General features: G+C 45.5%; 1 protein-coding gene across 1 annotated transcript in view; it reads left to right on the top strand.

The window, feature by feature from the left end:
* The window catches only part of ZNRF3 (zinc and ring finger 3), a 146,998-nt gene extending 130,690 nt beyond the window's left edge, over positions 1-16,308 (top strand). Inside the window, exons 3-9 of the mRNA XM_080938862.1 lie at positions 6,074-6,148; positions 6,695-6,826; positions 8,297-8,407; positions 9,468-9,635; positions 12,599-12,701; positions 13,513-15,210; positions 16,258-16,308. Of these exons, the coding sequence (XP_080794988.1) occupies positions 6,074-6,148; positions 6,695-6,826; positions 8,297-8,407; positions 9,468-9,635; positions 12,599-12,701; positions 13,513-15,210; positions 16,258-16,295 (2,325 nt within the window). The 3' untranslated portion in view covers positions 16,296-16,308. The remainder of the gene's footprint in view (positions 1-6,073; positions 6,149-6,694; positions 6,827-8,296; positions 8,408-9,467; positions 9,636-12,598; positions 12,702-13,512; positions 15,211-16,257) is intronic.

Raw genomic sequence — 16,308 nt, 5'->3', positions numbered from 1 at the left:
GATTTCAGAGTTCCAAGAAGACATAGCTGAACAGAACTTTCCTGATTGAAGAGTTGCAGCAGGATCCACGGGATACCCAATGGCCAGGAATGGGCTGCAGTCAGTGTTGGTAGCAGCAAAGCCCAAGTATGGCACTTACCCCTGAGAGACACTGATGCTGAATGAACGCAACAGTTGGGCAGTTCACCAGTGCTGAGACTCAACTGTAAAGAAGTCTGGTGGGAAGCTTTTGAAGATTGGTGCTGCAATATGGAGCTGGGTGCAAGGGCTAGGGAATGCCATGAAGAGCAAGTTAAGTGAGGTAAAGCTGAGCTCTAGAAGTGCTGCATCCTGCAATGGGAAGGACTGTGTGGTAAAAGGGAGATGGCTGTTGAGTTTGGAAGCAGGTAGTAAGGGAGGTCAAATTTTAAGCAGCTCTAAAAGCAATATAGATCTCTGACTGAGAAAGGTCCTTGTGCTGTGGGTAAGACTGGCTGGGTAGGGAGAGCCCCAGGGATAAAATAGTTGTGACTCACAAGATGGTGATAGGGTTATGGCAGTGGAGACTAAAATTTTCATGTACCACCTTAAGAAGGGAGCCCAAGTTGTAGAGAAGAAAGAATTGCTTTTATTTGGTTTCATTTCTTTGGATTTTTCAAGAAAGTGTCTCACCATGTGTCTCAGCCTGTTCATAAACTCTTTAGACCTCTGAATGACTCAAACTTGCAGTTATCCACCTGTTCCAGCCTCCTGAGTGCTAGAATCACAGATATGCACCACCACAAGCAACTTAAAAGAGTCAGGATTGAAAAATCATAGGCCCGTGGTACCCACATTGTCCTGCTCAAGAAATGGCCCACAAGTGTCTGGGATAATGTACTCTGCCCTGCTCTGGAAATAGCTGCAGAAGTTTGGAGAAACCCAATTTGAAGCAAAAAGCTGGTGCCAAGTCATGGGAAGCAGTCCTTGGACCTCTAGTACCATGAGTTCCCCACTGTCATCATTTCTGCCCACAGGGGTTAAGCTGCTATTTGTAAGCACATCTGAGAGCTCCATGATTGTGTCCACGTGGGGGAAGGGGAGAGACCCCGGCACCTCACTTTGCTTAAGAAAGAGTGCTTCACCCAGAGATTATCAGGTGTATATGACTCTTCCAAAGGCCCTTGTTTGTATCTTCCATGAAGTTTCTGTCATACAATTATTTGGCTATCTTAACTTGTTCATAGATGAAACTGTATAATTGAATATTTCTATACCAATAACGACCATTTCTGTTAAATTGTGGGTATGCATGTTATTTAGTAATTGGCTATCTATCCTTCTACCTATGAGAGTAAGATATGAGAGAGCGGTTGATAATCCTTTCACCCAAGCATGCTGCACACCATTGATCCAAGCAAAGTGTGCTTCACAGCAGGGAAGATATATGCATTGCTTCAGAAGGCTCTCTAATGCTGCCCAAACATGAACATGCTTCACATACATTACAGATAGTTCTAGATATGCAGTGCTTCCAGATGACACCAGCCAGGAAAATAGGTCATTATCACTTATGCACTTTAGGGAAAAGCCACTCTAGAGTCTTGTGTTCTTCATCTCTTGCCCTCATACCCCCCTGAACTGAACACCAACCCTTCCTGATGCTGAGGAACATCATCAGGAATACCACCCAGATGAGTGGTATTGTTCCATAGTCATCACATGCAGATGACATGCTGCATAAGGACAAAGACCTGTCACTATGTCTGCTGAACATGCTATATATGTTCCCAGTGCTTAGCACACATAGTAACTGGCTGATAACTGCTATTGAACAGCTAAATTAGTAAGTGTTAATGCAAACAGAATTAGACCATTCCTATGTTCATTATATTGAGATGGCCTAGAGCCATGTTTTGTTAGGCTTTATAGAGGATACAGATGGAACCTATAATATCTACCTTTTGACACCTAGGCATTTCTGGTATCCACAGGACATACCCAGTACCTGAATGAGATGTTTGCATATAGGACCACTCAGATATTTTAAGGACAGGTGCCACAGAGAATGTAGCCTATGTCATCTTACTTTGTCATTAATACAGGCTTGATGAAATCTAAGAAGCTTATTCTGTGAAGATTCTTAATAATCTTCCTGTTTCTTTGGCAGTATTTCTTTGTCATAAGGAAATTGAAATTGGAATGAAAGTCAAGACCCATTTAATATAATAGTAGAAAGCAGAAATAGTCATCAAAATGAATATCAAAAATACATGAGAAGGATACGGGCCTGCTGGTGAAGGACTATAATCTCAGATGTTTAGGAAGACAAGACAGGGGACTAAAGAGTCAAAACATGCCTATGCAACTTAGGGGGAATCCTGTGTCAAAGTGAAAATGAAAGTGTGAGGCCCTAGTACAGCCCTCCAAATGGAGTAGTCTATGAAGAGACAGATCACCATTGACACACACCTTTAATTCCAGCACTCAGAGGCAGAGGCAGGATGATCCCTGTGAGTAGAAACCAACATGGTGTACCTAGTTTCAGGACAGCCAAGGCTACCTTGTCTCAAAACAAGAAAATTTACAGGGTGTGGTACATAACTTAATCCCATCACTTGAGTTGCTGAGGCAGCAGGATTATGAGTTCAAGAGCAATCTTGGCTGCAAAGTAATAACCTCTTTTTAAAAAACAAAAACCGACGCTGGAGAGATGCCACTGGCTGCTCTTCAGTTCTCAGCAACCATAAAGGAGCTTATAACTGTAACTCCAGTTCAAGGGAATCTAACATCCTCGTAGACACAAATGCAGGTAAAACACTAGTGTAATATGAATAAATAAAAGTTTAAAATAGTAGTAGTCACACACACACAAAAAAAATTGATTGGAACCCTTTTATGTTAGAACTTCCCATAAGCCCCTGACACATACTCACATCAGCTATGGACAGCCCAACTCCTTGTTACCCTCTCATCCAGAACTCAGAGCAGTGGTTTGTTACTGCCTGCTCCTGTGAACCCAGCTTACCAGTGACTCTCACCTGGCCAGGTTCACCAGGCTGTCTTTCCCATCCTTTCTTTCAGGCAGCTCAATCTTGAGAGTTTTTAAAGCTTTCAGGGTATAATACTATAATGTCATATATACTGGTCACAAGACTGGTAATCTACCTAGGTTTTAGATTTGTTTGAAATACAATAATAATCTAGGAGGAAGTTGACTAGATAAAATTGAAAGTTATCTAAGATAAGAAAATTTGCTCAAAGAACTTGACTCTTCAGGTTTTTAAAATTATATTGAGTCAGGAGCAAAAGTGTAACCAAGCAATATTCTATGAATTTAAAATATAATGAAGGCTCCATTTTGTAAATGAAGGTTACTCGTGGACTTTTCTTGAGGATTAACCAAATTCAGGATTAATGTCTAGGCAAGCATATTAGCACTGAGTAACTTTCCCAGCCATCCATCTTTTCAAAAACCAGCTCTCACAGGCAAGATCTCAGAGCATCCATTTCCATCAACCCTGATATGCAGGAAGTATAGATTATTTCAGTAACATAGAAATTTTGTTCTGTTTTTTGAGACAGGTTTCTTTGTGTGGCTTTGGCTGTCCTGGGACTCTCTGTTGACCAGGCTGGCCTTGAACTCAGAGATTCACCTGCCTTTGCCTCCTGTGTGCTACCACCAACCAGCTACTTTACATGTTTTTTTAAAAAGTCTCACATGGTCCAAACTGCCCTCAAACTCTCTATGTTGCTGGGATGACCTTGAACTTTGGAATCCTCCTGCCTCTACCTCTCAAATGCTAAAATTACTGGCACCATACCTAGTTTTGTGCAGTACTGAGGATCACTTTTTAAAGAGCTAGGGTTTCATGCATGGTTTGCAAATCTACCCACTGTTACATCTCCAGCCTCAATAAATATAATTTTAATGTAACTCACTGAAAATTTAGCATTCCTCAGCCACAATATTTGTCCTTAAGAGTCCATGCATTAGTGAATTGTGTCTGAAGTTGGGCTGTAAATGGAATTTAAGTACTTTATTCTCTGCCTGCCTTCCTCCCCAAAGAAAGCAAGTATGTTTTAAAGCATCTTTTGTAAGGCTGAGAATGGAGCCCAGTGTAAAGCACATACCTGGTGTGGCTGAGGCCCAAGGTTCACCCCCCAGCTCTATGAGGTCTGTCCTGAATGGATCACACCTGGAACGAATGAACATTCATGTTCTTGTGGAACTAGAAATACTGGGAAGCTAAGGAGGCCCTCTGGCTGTGTGTTTCCCTGAGGCACATTCCAGGAAGACATTCCCTACCCAGGTGCTGCAGTCGCTGCCAGCCTCTCCAGGTGCACCAGCATCAAAGCTGGAGGAACAATCACTCCTAGTCAGGACATACCTGAACTCACACTCTGACAGGTACTGTTTGATATGCTGGATCTCTGGCTGAAAGCAGAATTATAAACATGAGAGGCCTTCTTTATTTCTTCCTCTAGGCATAGAATTTGTGAAGAAGCCTAGGGTACCACTGGGACAGAAACACAAGCACCACCTACTCAGAAGTCTGTGAGCTGTGTCGTCAGGAACTGCTGCTCTAAGGAGCTTAATGGAAGAGAACAGTCATGCTTTTTGGTTTCTTGCAGGGCTATGGCTGTTCTGAGGCTGGGACTAAAGAAATTCAGTGACTTAAGATGCAGTGACAGAGCACTTGCTTAGCATGAACAAAGCCTGGGTTTGACCCCAGCACTACCTAGAAGAAAAATACTGAACCTCATAGTCATTTGTGATCACTGACTGATGAAAAAGTGAGTGATCCTCAAGCGACTTTCAGTCTCTGTTTTTTAAGGAAACTGCCTGTATAACAAGGACAAATTCTATAGCACTATACCCAGGATTCCAGGGCTCCTTAAATTTTCAAGGAGCATGCTTTATTCCCAGTATCACGAAATTTTGACTTGCTGGTCTTAAGTTCGGGGGAATTGGTTTAAAAAGCAACAGGGTGACACTGCCCTCTAGTGGTCCAGTAAAGTCTTTCCCCATTGGATTTGTGCACCTGTCAGTACAGATTATTCCTGTGGAAAGAATTTGGATTTATTCTCAAACACTTGGGCCCATAGTGACGTGATCTCTGAGCACTGGCTGAAATTGCCCATCTTTTAGCATGCTGGTTTTGGAGTTTTTGTTTCTCCTATATATTTTTAGAGTGACTGTCTCTGTTTACAAGAGTTCAGTCCTGAAAGCAAGGATCTGTCTCATGTCTCCTCTTCCTTCTGCAGACTCAGCTCTGTTGTTCACTTAGCTGGAGATAAAATTAGAAAGTCCATTGAGGTGGAAAGGAATCTTTTTTTTCTCCCTCCCTATTTCAACAACAAAAAAGTTCTATCACCTCTCATTTGTTTCTAAGTCTTCTTGTCTTGTCCCTCTGACCTTGTTTTCCAACTGGTGGGATTATCCGAGTCCCTGAGAGCTTACAGAACTCAGCTTCCTGGGCCTGCCTCCAGCCCCATTGAACCAGCCTCTGTGGCTGGAGCCAGGAAATCTACTTTACAAACTTACCAGGTGGTTTTTGATGTGCAGCCTGGCTTGGCATTCAACTCCTCCAAACCCCAGATTATTAATTTTGTAACACCCCCTCCCAGTCTCCAGAGGTCTTCAGCTTGTGTCACAAGTTAAAAGTGATCATTTTGAGATTCACTTTAACTGGGTGACATAGGAAGGAAAAAAGGACCACAAGAAAACAAACCAAAAGCATTTACTCTGGTTGCTAGGGGCAATGTGTTTATAGCAGAAATACCAAAACCAATACAGCTGCCCATCTGTAGTCTTGTTTTTAATGTTCCGACTAGATTGGGAGGTGGGAGAACCAGGCTTCTGCTGTATTCACTTACTCATTCCCACCCATCCTAAGTCTTTGAGCTCTCAGGAAGATAGGACAAAGTAGGTAGCAGTGTCTCCTGCTTTTCAGATGAGAATGCCAAGGCTTAGAAAGAGGATCAACTTGCTAGGGGCACAGACATTGCTTACTGTCCAGTTCTGCATTCTGAAGTCATGCCTGGTTTATAAAGCCAGTGTTGGCAGAGTCAGAGGACAGAGTTGCCAACCTGTTCTTTTTTACTCCACCAGGCCAAGAGAGCAGTTCAGCGGGGAGCTACTGCTGTCATCTTTGACGTATCTGAAAATCCAGAAGCCATCGACCAGGTAAACTACCACTACAACCAGTACTACTGTCTGCCTAAGAGACATTTGCTTTGCTTCTCTTGAGTAGGCACTGTTGTGACACCTTGTCTTAGATTCTTTTACTTGTCCTCTGAAATAACATGCCTGTGTTTTTCAGTATCATACCTGAGAGAGACATATAGAAAGTAGTTGTGGGTTGAGGGGTTAGGGGTGAGGGACATTTTTAAAGAGTCTCTGGGCTTTTGGCCAGCTCAGCCCATCTTAAAACAAGTATCCTGTTCTCACCTTTCTGGAACCCTCAAGGCTACTATAATGCTTGAAGACTTCAAGGCTTTCCAAATGGAGATTTAGCATTCTGTTTTGTGTGTGTGTGTGTGTGTGTGTGTGTGTGTGTGTGTGTGTGTACTCAAGCGCACATGTGCATGGGGCATGGGGAGGGGGGCATTGAAAATGATCACTTGACCTTGCATGTACCTAACAAGCACTCTACCACTGAGCCACATTCCAAATCCTCATGTTTCTTAAAGTAAGCATGTCTTTTAACTGGTGCCCTCTCTTCTTTGTCAGCTAAACCAAGGCTCAGAAGACCCTCTTAAGAGGCCAGTGGTGTATGTGAAGGGTGCAGATGCTATCAAGCTGATGAACATTGTCAACAAGCAGAAAGTAGCTCGAGCAAGGATCCAGCATCTCCCTCCTCGAGTGAGTGGCAGCTTGTCTGTTATCCTACTGGTGACTTTGTTTCCTTTGAGCTTTGAGCTTTCAGCCCTCTCATCCCTATATCTAGAATGCTGGTATAATGGAGGTTCCTATAGGCTGAGCTCAACTATGGTACAGGAGGACAGAGAGATTTTCACCCATATTTATTTGTAAAAATGTGTAGAAACATACAGAAACAGACACTGTATGCTATGAAGTCTGGTTTCTCCAGCCTGGCATTGCCCCTTTGCAGTTCATACTTCTAAGAGACAAGCTAAGAAAGATGAAGGATGATATCCATAGCACTTCGCTTTCTTTGTTTCCTTCTCTCCATCTGACCTAGAGATGAGAAAACGCCTAGACTTTCTTCTTCCAATCGGGTAGATTACTCACTTGAAACTCTCTGACTCACAAATAAGAATGTTAAGAATTACTCAAAACATTAAAAATTACTCAGACCTCCGACTGACATTTGTTGGTGACAAGTAGTGGTCAGATGCCTTTTCAGTGTGTGTACTGAAGCAATATTACTGCCCACTGATATTTTACCCCAAGGGAAAAAAAACCAGGGAAGTTTGCAGAACTGACATCTTCTCCTCAACCTTGGACTAAAGCATTCTAAGAATCTGGGACTAGTGCCCCATGTTTTCTTTCCTCCTCAGAATTAGTGAACTGTTCCCATGTAGGAAGATTCTCCTACCTGTACCAAGTATCTGAATAGCACAGCATCTCACTGGAGTCCTAAATTATTGGCTAAATGCATGTCCTAGCTGAAGCAGCTTCAGGTGATAGAAAGCCATGTTCTGCACAGAAAAGATAAAGACTGCCAGGTGCACCTCAGTTGGTAGAGGGCTTACCTAATATCCACAAAGTCTAAAATGGATTCCCCAGCACTGCGGTGGCACAACTGTGACCTCAGCGGTTAGGTAGTGGGTGTAGAGTTAGAAATTCAGCTAGGTAGAAGACCAGCCTCTAGTAAATGCTGCCTTGCACCTCCCTCCCTCACCCCAAGAAAAGAAACAAGGGAAATTTGCAGAACTCATTTGCTGGCTTCTTTTTAAAGGAAAAAGAACTCTTGGTAAATGTGACTCATTGTAGTGGAAGCTGATATTTGGAAGCAGCATACAATTTTCTAAGTTGTTGTAAACCATTAAATATATAGTTAGTAATCATTGTTCCCTCAAAACACATCACTCCTTTGTCTATAACTGATCATTTGTGTTTATTCAGAGGGGCCTTTCTCGCAGGTTACATCAGACTTTGCAGTGTTTTGATGGGAGGCTGAACTCCACAAATGGCTCTCTCAGCTACTGGAAAACCTGGGCCACTTTGGCTCTCCCACCCTCATCCTGGCCACACTGAGGGACCCTGTCCTTGTTCATCCAGTCCATTTCTCAACCAGGACTGACAGCCCACATGCCCACCAAGCAGGCCAGAGAGAACATGATTCATGGCATTTGTGTTCTATTCTAGCAACCCACCGAGTACTTTGACATGGGGATTTTCCTGGCATTCTTCGTCGTGGTCTCCTTGGTCTGCCTCATTCTCCTTGTCAAAATCAAGCTGAAGCAACGTCGTAGTCAGGTAATCCCTAGGAAGAACTTGTGAACCTTATTGCCCTGTTGCTGATGAAAGTTAAGGGAGCCAGGTGTAATGGCATACTCTTTTAATTCCAGTACTTGGGAGGCAGAGGCAGGTGGGTCTCTGAGTTCAAAGCCAGCTTAATCTACATAGTTAGTTCCAGTATAGTCAGGGCTGTTACACAGAGAAACCCTGTCTCTCAAAACTCAAAAACAAAAACAAAACAATGAAAAGAAAGTTAGGGATCTGACCAGTCTGTTGTCTATCGAATCTATCCTATCTCAGTGGCTTGGAGAATACCAGACTAAGTACTAAGCTCTCATGTTAAGAAGATCAGGTCTGCGCACAAAGGCCTCAGCATTGGGGATGTTCCAAGCTAGTATTTGGAGAGAAATGTTTAAATAATGTTGGAGCATGAGACCTTGCTCCTCAAGTAGAACTGAGGTTGGTAGAAATACAGACTGTAAGGTCCATCTGTTAGCTGTTGATAAGCAGGTAGCCATAGGTAGTGCTCTAGCAAACCCATCACTGTAGCTTATAAGAGAGAAGTACCTATAGCAGAGGCTGGTGAGAGGGACAGCAGGAAACTAGACTGATATATGTGGCAGTGTGACACCTTAAGAGATACAGTACCTTAGTGACTGTCAAAAGAGAGTTTTAGTTGTCAGGAGGGTTGAAGGGCCACCACCAGCAAGACAGGATTAGGGGCTAGTATTTTGTACTCACAATGTGTATCAGATGCTGAGCACTCACACAAACTGTCTCATTTCCCTGCCTTCCTTCAAAAAGGAGGGACATGTGGCCTAGAGCCTTCCAAAACCCAATGTTGCACAGAATTAGGAAGTACCAGAGACAGGGAATTGCCTTTCACCTTGAAGGCAAGACTTTGTAAGAGTCAGTGTCATGGGCACTCTTGGGTCTAGGAAATATAGTAGGAATAGGAGTTTTGATCAGTTTCTCAATGATCTGTTTGACCTAAGTGAGATTAGTCCTGAGTGCCATGGTCTGGGGTATGACTACCACTGTTACTGTGTACCAACACTGACCATGCTCTGCCATGCAGAATTCCATGAACAGGCTGGCCGTGCAGGCTCTGGAGAAGATGGAAACCAGAAAGTTCAACTCCAAGAGCAAGGGGCGCCGGGAAGGAAGCTGTGGGGCCCTGGATACACTTAGCAGCGGCTCCACATCTGACTGTGCCATCTGTCTGGAGAAGTACATTGATGGAGAGGTAGCTGCAGAAACAGGGCCTGCCTTGGGTGGGGAGGGATGTACAGGCCCCATGAGGTGCTGGAGACCACCATGACCATGACCAGAGTTCCCCCGCAACCTAGATTCAATGTGCAGGCTTCTGAAGGCATTCTTCCTGGGGCTGGGGAAACATAATACTCTATAGACAGTCTAGCTGTATTTACATGGTAGGCCAGGGCAGTAGCGCATGCCAGTAGTTCTAGCACTTGAGAGGCTACTCAAAAGGATGGTGAGTTTAAGATCCCAGCTGTGAAAAAAATACACGTGGTTGGACAGAAAATAAGTAGATATAAGAACAAGTTGCTTGCTTTGCTTTGAAGAACTGGTTAAATAATGAGTTTTCTTGGAAAAAGTCAAGAGATTTGATGCCTTTGTTTTTTCTTGTAGCTCTTTATTAATGGTTGCAAGTATCAGGAGCAGCATAGACCCACCATTCACATAGAACCATCCAGCATTAGCATTTTGCCACCTTTATGTCTGTCTCTAGGTGGTTAGGTACATACAAAGTGGGGAGCAAACTGCCTGAGAGTCCAGGCCTTGTATAGCCCCTGGATAACATCGCCCTGCTGATGTGTAGATTGCTGGGTGGAAGTATGTTTGTACACAGGCCCTGAGATGATACTCTTTCATGGACTGTGGGTACAGACTCCTGGGTTCTAACCTAGCCCAGGCAGATTCTTGGTTTGTGAACTTGGCAAGTGGCTTCATTCCATGTCTGTGCTTGTGACACCAACCAGCATACTGGATGTTCACAAAGGCTATTTAGGTGAGAAGATAAAAGTGTCTTTTTGTTTTTTAAGATTTATTTATTTATATATGTATATAAATACTCTTATTTGCATGTGTGCCAGAAGAGGGCACCGGATCCCACTGTAGATGGTTGTGAGCCACCATGTGGTTGCTGGGAATTAAACTCAGGACCTCTGGAAGAGTAGTCAGTGCTCTTAACCGCTGAGCCATCTCTTGGTTATTTATTTGAATATCACTGTGTCAGACTGGTGAGAAAAGAAAAGGAATGAGAACAAGTCAGGAGGCTGCTTTTCTTAGAAACCAAGTGGCCCCATCAAGTGTTTCTTTCTACTTGACCTCATTCAAGGGTACTTAGAGGCAACCATCTATATAGTCCCGTGGTTCTCAAATTTCCTAATGCTGTGACTCTTTAATACAGTTTTTCATGTTGTGGTAACCCGGTCTTAGGGTTTCTATTCTTGCACAAAATATCATGTCCAAGAAGCAAGTTGGGGAGCAAAGAGTTTATTCAGCTTACACTTCCCATATTGCTGTTTATCGCCAAAGGAAGTCAGAACTGGAACTCAAGCAGGTCAGGAAGCAGGAGCTGATGCAGAGGCCATGGAGGGATGTCACTTACTGGCTTGCTTCCCCTGGCTTGCTCAGCCTGCTTTCTTATAGAACCCAGGTCTACCAGTCCAGGGATGGCACCACCCACAATGGTCTGGGCCCTCCCCCCCTGGTCACTAGTTGAGAAAATGGATCTCATGGAGGCATTTTCTCAACGAAGGCTCCTTTCTCTGTGATAACACCAGCTTGTGTCAAGTTGACACAAAACCAGCCAGTATAAACCCCAACCTTAAAACAATTTCATTACTACTAAAATAACTGTAATTTTGCTATTTTTATGAAATGTAATGTACATATCTGTATTTTCCTATGATCTTTTGAGGTCTTGACCCATAAGTTAAGAACCATAGATTTGTACCAATATAGATGGCCTGGGGTGTTTGCTACTCTCCCTGTAAACCCTGTAAGCTCCCTGGCCTGTGGCTTTGGACTTAGGTGTGCCCCAGCTTCTAGAAAGGAATCTGCTTCATTATACTCCTTATCCTTTACCTTGATAGCTGTGATTGGGACAGGTGGATTAGGCAATTTCCTTCTTATGGGCCCTACTTCAAGAAATGAAACTGGCTTTTAGAGTTAGGGAAGAGAGTGGGAAGTTCCTTGACTTTCCATTTCTGTAACAAATGTTTGAATAAACAGATAAAGTGCAAAGGTTTGTTTAAGCACATAGTTTTAGATGGTTGTTTTGCCTTTAATGATTTTATTTGGTTTATGTATATGAGTGCTCTATCTGTGTGTACACCTGAATGCCAGAAGAGGGCATCAGATTCTATTACAGATGGTTATCATGTGGTTGCTGGGAATTGAATTCTGGACCTCTAGAAGAGCAGTGAATGCTCCTAACTTCTGAACCATCTCTCCAACCCAGTTTTGGACGTTTTAACCCACGCACTTGACCACCATCCTTATTAGGCTTATGGAGACACAGCATATTATGACAAGAATATGCACTGGCTAGGACTGGAGAGGTGCCTCAATGGTTATGAGCACATGCTTCTCTTGGAGAGGATCTGACTTCGGTTCCCAGCACCCTCTTCTATTATCCTCAGGCAACTACAGGCACAGACATCAAGCATACATACACATGATTAAAAGTAAAAATTAACACAGTCATGCAGCCTTGTAAGTCTCGTTAATGCAGCCGTGAATTGCTCAGAAAAGTGAAACTTCTCCTTTTCCTCTCTTGTTTAAGCATGTTTTCTCTCACACTGTAGACTTCCTTGCTTTTACTCCATGTATCTGACTCTGCCAGATTAACTCAAGTGGCATGGCTCTCTTCTCTCCTCCCATTCTCCTGAGAAACTGATGAGAGTTGCTGCTTGCCTGGCCTGGGAGTTTTCTCTTTCTCTCTAATAAAATTATCCAGGAGGACACAAAAAGAGAGAGAAAGGAGACCAGGTCACCCTTGGCTTTTCTTCCCTGGTACTGCTGAGCTAGGAACACTTAGGATCCATATTATAGCAGGGGCACCAACACAGCGTACAGGGCTAGCCTGTTCCCTGTATGCTCCATTGAAGGAAGCACATGTGTGAGGATGAAGGCAGAAGCACTTTGGTTCATGCTTCAGGCTGTGTTCTCTCTCTGCAGGAGCTTCGGGTTATCCCTTGTACTCATCGATTCCATAGGAAGTGTGTGGATCCATGGCTACTGCAGCACCATACCTGCCCCCACTGTCGGCACAACATCATAGGTAACTGTTAGAGACCTTGTCACACCTTGACCCTACAAAGTATGACAAGTGTGTGGTGCGTGCTCTAGGCTTATGAGCAAGCTGATCCAGTACAGCATGGTCTTCTGGACCTGCAGTGTGGACCTTAAGTTTTGGAAGTTGGTTGCAGAACCTGGCATTAAGGATCACTTTGAGCTGCAAGTGATATGGCTCAGTGGTAGACTGTTTGCCTAGTGTGTGCAAGGACTTAGGTTTTACACCCCCATTAGTCTCTGCCTCTAAAGAAAATAATTTGTGTTCAAGTTTGAGTTTCCAATTAAATAGAATCCTAGATGGGTATGGTGATATATACCTGTATATCCTACACTTGGGGAGTAGAAACAGAAGTTCAAGGTCATCCTTAGCTTCGTGGGAAGTTGGAGGCCAGTCTGGGGTACAAATCTGAGGAAAAGGGGGGGAAAAAAACCTCAGCATCCTGACCTGACTTCTCTAAGCCTAAGGCCCCATCTCTTAACACAGATGACAAGTGATGTCAGCTGCCCAGGCCTACACTAAGGGTTGTTTCCAGGATGATGAGTATGCAAGAGCAGTGTTTGTAGCTGCACCCACATCATCATAGGGAAATGTGGGAGGTACTCTCATCTTTGTATTTGTTTTGTTCTCTGTAGACTCTGTGGAGAGATGGGAAAAGAGACAGGTCAGTCTTTACCAGCTCAGCTCAGTTTGGAGACAGCTTACAGTGTGACAGGGTCAAGCATAGACTTCCCTGTTACATAGCTCCACTTGATGCTCAGTCTCTACCCCATTACCTTGTTTCCTCCACCTCTTCCAGAACAAAAGGGAAATCCAGGTGCTGTTTGTGTGGAGACAAGCAACCTTACACGTGGTCGGCAGCCAAGAGTGACTCTACCAGTACATTACCCAGGCCGTGTGCATAGGACCAATGCAATCCCAGCCTACCCTACTAGGACAAGTATGGACTCCCATGGCAACCCTGTCACACTGCTAACCATGGACCGGCATGGGGAGCAGAACCTCTATTCTCCACAAACACCCACCTACATCCGTGGTTACCCACCCCTGCACCTGGACCACACTCTGGCCCCTCATCGCTGCAGCCTGGAACACCGGGCCTACTCACCAGCCCATCCCTTCCGCAGGCCCAAGTTCAGCAGCCGCAGCTTCTCCAAGGCAGCTTGCTTCTCCCAGTATGAGACCATGTACCAACACTACTACTTCCAGGGTCTCAGCTACCCAGAGCAGGAGGGCCAGCCTATACCCAGCGTCACACCCAGGGGCCAATCCCGTGCCTTTCCACCAAGTGGTGGCAGCAACCTGCTCTTCCCCACAGTGGTGCATATGGCCCCTCCAGCCCATGTGGAGAGTGGCAGCACATCTAGCTTCAGTTGCTACCATGGGCACCGTTCTGTGTGTAGTGGCTACCTAGCTGACTGTCCTGGCAGTGACAGCAGCAGCAACAGCTCTGGCCAATGCCGCTGCTCTTCCAGTGACTCCGTGGTGGACTGCACAGAAGTCAGCAACCAAGGTGTGTATGGGAGCTGTTCCACCTTCCGAAGTTCCCTCAGCAGCGACTATGACCCCTTCATCTACCGTAGCCGGGGACCTGCTGTGCACCTTGAAGGTTCTCCACCACCAGAGGAGCTCCCAGCGGCACACAATCAAGGTGCTGGGCGGGGTGAGCCATGGCTAGGCCCTGCCTCTCCCTCGGGGGACCAGCTGTCCACCTGCAGCCTGGAGATGAACTACAGCAGCAACTCCTCGCTGGAACCCAGAGGGCCTAACAGCTCTACCTCAGAAGTGGGGCTCGAGGTTTCTCCTGGGGCCGCCCTGGACCTTAGGAGGACCTGGAAAGGGGGCCCAGAGGGACCATCGTGTGCTTGCTGCTTTGAGCCCCAGCCCTCCACACTGGGCTCTGGGATTGGAACAACTGCAGGTGGCAGCAGCTTATTCCTGGGTCCCCGGCTCCTTGAGGACTGCAACCCTGCAAGTGGGGAGCCACAGCTAGGGAGCTCCCAGGGCCTATATGGCCTTCACTCAGACCATTATCCTAGGACAGATGGGGTGACATATGAGGGCCTGCCCTGCTGCTTCTATGAAGAGAAACAGGTGGCCCACAGTGTTGGCAGGGGCAATGGCTGCTACACTGAGGACTATTCAGTGAGTGTGCAGTACACACTCACCGAGGAACCCCCACCCACCTGTTATGCAGGGGCCAGGGACCTGAGCCAGCGCATCCCCATTATTCCAGAGGATGTAGACTGTGACTTGAGCTTGCCCCAAGACTGCCAAGGGATGCACAGCCACAACCCCTGGGGTGGAGCACTGGGCTTGGATGTTCCCCGACTCCAGTGGAGTCTGGGGACAACCCGGGAAGAGGAACAGGCTCCATGTTACCAAGCTGAGGTGCAGCCTGGCTGCTCTCCAGAGGAGGCAGATGCTTCCAGGGCTAGCCTCTCCAGTGCCCCCCAGAACACTCAGGAGTCCCATGCTTTGGCTGCTGAGGCTTCAGGTGAGAACAGATGACGGTAGTATTTGTATAGGGATCTTCGTCTCAGGCCTTTTTTTGTTTGGCTTCCTCTGTGCCCTTGGCTTCTGTACCTGATGACTTTCAAACATTGCCTCTCAGCCTTACCCATCCTCAAACCCTCTATCCATGATATTGGCATCTCTTCCCATCAGATGCTTCATATCCCAAAAGCATTTCTCAATTTTATTAACTATTCCACATCTATGGTTCCCCTTAACCCATCCCTGTGCCTATTAGAGAGCAAAGTCCTGACAGAGGTCACTTCAGTTGCTTTGCTGTCCCACTTTGGAGGCCCAAGTCACAATTTTTATACTAGAAATGCTGTAATGGCTTTTAGTTACCTTTATGTCTGTTTTGTGTGTGTTTTTGTTTTGTTTTTGAGACAGGGTTTCACTGCGTAGACCAGGCAGGTCTTGAACTCAGAGATCTCCCTGCTTCTGCCTCCTGAGTACTGGGATTAAAGGCATGCGCTAACACTGCCCAGCATAAGACATCTTCTAAATAGAGACGCTCCTTTTGATCTAACCTTTGTCCTGTTCCTGCAGCATGTCAGGTTTATTTCCATCTCCATCTGAGATCCTTCCGATCTCAGCTGAACAGTCTTCCTTTGTCCATCAGTATCACTGATCCCTCTACTATCTCCTAAGTCACCTCAAGCCAGGTACCTCGTGGGAAGATCTGTGATGGGTCTTCCCTGGTCTTTCAGTGCCCCTGGGAATTCACTTAACCTCATTTCTACCTATGCTTCCATGTTATCTTAGGGCTTCCAGAAGATTCAGCATAGCCATCAAGGAAGACTTGCTCACCCCTGCACCAACAACTGTTCTTTCTTGAGCTCCTCAAGAAAGGAAAGGAGCCATTGCTGCCCCTTTATCACACATGTAGTCCACTCATCATTGTGAACCATCACTTCCAAGGGCCCATAGACAGAGGATAGGGATGCTCAAGGACCTTATCTGATACATACTGCCCAAAGCCTGCTGTGCTGGCTCTCTCCACACCCTTGACTGTTCTCCCTCTCTCTCCCAGGACCAGGATCTGGCCCAGGCATCGGTACGGGAGCTTGAGCTCAGAAGGAAC

Source organism: Micromys minutus (assembly GCF_963924665.1).
Source record: "Micromys minutus genome assembly, chromosome: 1".
Classification (NCBI taxonomy): domain Eukaryota; kingdom Metazoa; phylum Chordata; class Mammalia; order Rodentia; family Muridae; genus Micromys; species Micromys minutus.
Note: the sequence above shows the minus strand (reverse complement) of the source record. Positions and strands in the feature narration are given on the sequence as shown.